Below are 3,960 nucleotides of genomic sequence, written 5' to 3' on the forward strand. Positions count from 1 at the left end.
GAATTACTAGAAATGGTAATTGGTTAAAGGAATCTGCAATCACGGATATGCGGTAGATGTGGTGATTAAGGCAAGTGGGAAATTCGAGTACAATGCTTTTGAAATAATGCGAAGGGTCTTAAACCTGATAAATAAATGGGGTGATGGGAATGGTTTTATTTGCAGTATTTATGGGTATTTATTGTGAAATTAAATTGAGAAGTTCAAGGATGTTGATTTAGCCGAGACTCACTTGGCATCAGCAGCTAACTGAGGGCTGAAATACCATTTGCCTCTCTCGAAAATTTCTAAAGCATCGCCAGAGAACGTTTATTAATAATTATTCTTCCTCCTTTCCAATGTTTTCCTTCCACAATTCCTTGCGCGGCGATATAATTTGTCTGCTATATTGCCGCAATAAAATTGTTAGTAAAGACATGAACCAACGCATGGCCTTTTACATGACTCGGAGCGCACCGTTGTGTTCAACTTCTCATTTTGTTCCCACTTTGGCTCAACAGAGAACGTTGATTTACGTTCTTAGGGCTAAATCAGCTGTGACGCCAACTCAGCTGCTTGCGTCAAAATAAACTATTTCTGCTTGTGTTTTGTCAATGCATTTAATAAACAAAACGTAGCTTATCCCTTTGAAATTTTCAGTATTAAAAAGTTAAAACATGGATTTAGAAAACGAACGTGTGCTAAAGCTGATATTTCCGGATGGTCTACCAGGTTTGTAAACGTTTGAAACTCATATGAAATTGCTAATATAAGCGCCGCTATTTCAAGAGAACCTTCGCGATAATCCCGAGCTCTATAGTTATTTAGCCAATTTGGGCACCTACAAAGTTGAGCAGCTGAAGAAGGAACAAACGCGTTTAGCGGACGAAACTAAACGCCTTGTAGAGCAAACACAAGAATTGGCTATTTCGAATTACAAAACATTCATATGCACAGCTGAAAATTCACGTTCAATTTTCACTGAATTCCAAAACACCGAAGAGCAAGTCGGGACTTTGCTTAGCAAATTGCCAGTGTTCACGGCTGAGTGTGAAAGTTTTCTAGACAAAGCAGAGGATATAAATGAAGATAGACGTATTAATTCCATTACTTTGAAAAAGAATGCACAGCTGCTGGAGATACTCGAATTGCCACAGTTGATGGAGCGTTGCATACGCGAGGGGCGCTATGAGGAAGCACTCGAACTGGCGAGCTATGTGCAAAAGTTGGGACACAACCAAAGTGATATACCTATCATAAGGGTGCGAAACGATTATGAAGAAGCAACTGCTTAAAATTGTATTGAATTTATTAATTATAAACTTTCAGACTATCGTGCACGCAGTGGAGGCACTTTGGCACACAATGTTGGTGCAGCTGGTGGCGCAATTACGCACCGACCTACAACTACCCAAGTGCTTGCAAATTGTTGGCTATTTACGCCGTATGCAGGCATTCGGCAACAATGAATTGAAGTTGAAGTTTTTGCAAGCGCGTGATGCTTGGCTTACGGGCACGCTGAAAGCGATTTCAAAGGAGGATGGTGGGCGTGTGTGACATTGTTGTATTGTTGTAGCTTTAACTCATTTGTGCATTTCAGCTCAGCATCATTTGACCAAAACCATCGAGGTAACGCGCATCCATTTGTTCAATATTATAACGCAATACCGGGCGATTTTTCCTGACGAAGAGTCAACTGCAGTTACGGTTGTCAAACCTTTGCAGGGAGTCAGCTGTGATGGTGAACGACTATTTCAGGCATGGCTGCATAGGAAGGTAATTAATAATAGCGTTTCGAATATTGGTTGTGAAAGAAGGCAAACATAGGAATCTTTATGGTGGGTGGAATGGTTTCAATAGCGCGCAATCAGCTGGTCGTGAAAAAGTCCTTATTTGTATTGCTTGAGATAAAAAAACTCTTCAGAAATATTTGAAAGTTTTGTCATTAAGACTGACTCCGAAGTCTAGTTCTAAAGCCACAATGATCGTCTAATGTTCCTTCAGAAGACTCGATGTTTTAACTACCGGATCCCTTATTTCTGTCTCTCAATTTCTTTATTTTATTTAAGTTAAGTTAATAAAAGTTCTCTATAGTATTTCGAGTGTTTTCTGTCATGAAAAATCTTCTCATAAAATCCATTTGCTGTTGGGAGTCGGCTAAAACTGTAGGCCCATCCCTTTGTAGAACAATATCAAGATGCACTCCAGAAATAGGAGGAGGAGCTCGGCCTTGAGGCAAAGATACGCGGGTCTCTCGAGGCAGCTGAACATGGAAGACTCTCTTATTTGTATTGCTTGTGGCGACTTTTCAAAAATTGTTTAAGATTTAATGATAAAAATTGACTCGGAAGAGTCAAAGCCAACGAATATGTTAGACGATGTTCACTCAGAAGATTTGATGTTTTAACACGTTCCCTGTCCGCTGAGCCACTTATGGTTCAGCAAACGTGCGCCTGATAAGCACTGATACGTTCCTGAGCCATATGTGCGTCAGGGGGTATATGAACCACATGTGTTTCATGAACGTGCAGAAGTAAAAATGTCCCTCTACGCTCATGTACCATATGTGTTTCAGGTAGAAATACCCTACATCCGTTTTTTTTTTAATTATTATTATTACTAAAGCTATCCTATGACTACAAAAAAATAAATTATTCAAAAAACCCTGTTGGACATGTCGGTCAATTTTGCATTTTTGTATTGGGACAGGGAACGTGTTAACTACCGGACCCATTGTATCTGTCTCTCAAATTTTTATGTTATTTATATGTCTTCATTTCAGATTGATGACTTTCTGCAAACTTTGGAATACGATTTAGAACGCGGCGTTAGTTCATTCGACACCGTACTCGGACAATGCATGTACTTTGGTCTCTCATTCAGTCGCGTTGGCGCCGATTTTCGTGCACTTATGGTGCCCATCTTCCTGCGGGTGATAAGAAAAAATTTCGAAAATGCCATTTTCACAGTCAATAAAAGTTTCGCGCAAGAGCTGGAACGCTATACGCTGATTAATAAGGTAACATTGCATACACGCGGTCACAAAGTGGACACAACCACTGCAGCCGGCAGCACAACAAAACAGGAACAGGAGTCCTTTTCACCGCCGGAAACGCTGCTCGATTTTCATCCGCTAGCCTCACTCTGTAATGGCTACTTGAATGCACTGAATGAGCTACGTCTTTGTGCGCCCATCGCTTTGGCTAATAACGTGACGCGTGCGCTGCAATCGTCGCTGGAGTTCGTGGCCACTAAGGTGCTGGGCTTTTATAGGCAAGAGCAACAGGCATTCACCGGTGCTGAGCGTGAAACTTTTGTAAAATTATGCACATGTTTGGCCTACGATTTAATACCCTATATGCAGCGTTGCATACACGCCATCTTCCCACAACAGACACTCACCAATCACTTGGGTATAAATCTGTTAACATTGGAGCAACAGCAGATCACTTACCTGCAACAGCAAAAAATATTGGAGCCTCTGAAGCATCTGCTGCCAAGCAAAATGCCCGAGATGTTGCTGAAGCAAGAAGAGGCGAAAGCGTTGGTGGCCTCGGAGGTGGAGCAAAATGCCGCGGCGGTTATCACTGCGGAGGGTTAATCGCTTGGAAGTGAAATATAATGAAACGATATATACTAATCCTTAATATATGTAAAAAAAATACTTCAAAAAACTTGAAGCCACAAAATTAATAAAGAACACATATATGATATGAGTCACTAATACATATGCATGTTGAAGAACTAGATAAAAACTCATTTAGCAGCTACAACTGACCACAAATATCAAATTCATATGCCCCACAACCAACAGCAAACCACCCTCATACTTCATTGCTTGCACGGGCTCACATCTGCATGTGTGTGTGTATGTGTGTGCACACCACTACAGTACAAAAGTAAATACTACATAATGTAATTTATGAATTACAATTAAAAAGGAAAAATTAGCCACATGACCTGAAGCGCAAATAAGTTGAG

General features: G+C 40.7%; 1 protein-coding gene across 1 annotated transcript; it reads left to right on the plus strand.

Moving 5' to 3' along the window:
* The first annotated feature begins 530 nt into the window (after nucleotides 1–530).
* LOC128864052 (conserved oligomeric Golgi complex subunit 8) lies at nucleotides 531–3,705 on the plus strand. Its single transcript, XM_054103531.1, has 5 exons — nucleotides 531–711; nucleotides 769–1,241; nucleotides 1,309–1,522; nucleotides 1,580–1,755; nucleotides 2,762–3,705. The coding sequence occupies exons 1-5, from the start codon at nucleotides 657–659 to the stop codon at nucleotides 3,578–3,580; spliced, it is 1,737 nt and encodes a 578-aa protein (XP_053959506.1). The 5' UTR covers nucleotides 531–656; the 3' UTR covers nucleotides 3,581–3,705.
* Nucleotides 3,706–3,960: the final 255 nt, after the last annotated feature.

The sequence above is a fragment of the Anastrepha ludens genome, chromosome 5, assembly GCF_028408465.1.
Source record: "Anastrepha ludens isolate Willacy chromosome 5, idAnaLude1.1, whole genome shotgun sequence".
In the NCBI taxonomy this organism is placed as follows: domain Eukaryota; kingdom Metazoa; phylum Arthropoda; class Insecta; order Diptera; family Tephritidae; genus Anastrepha; species Anastrepha ludens.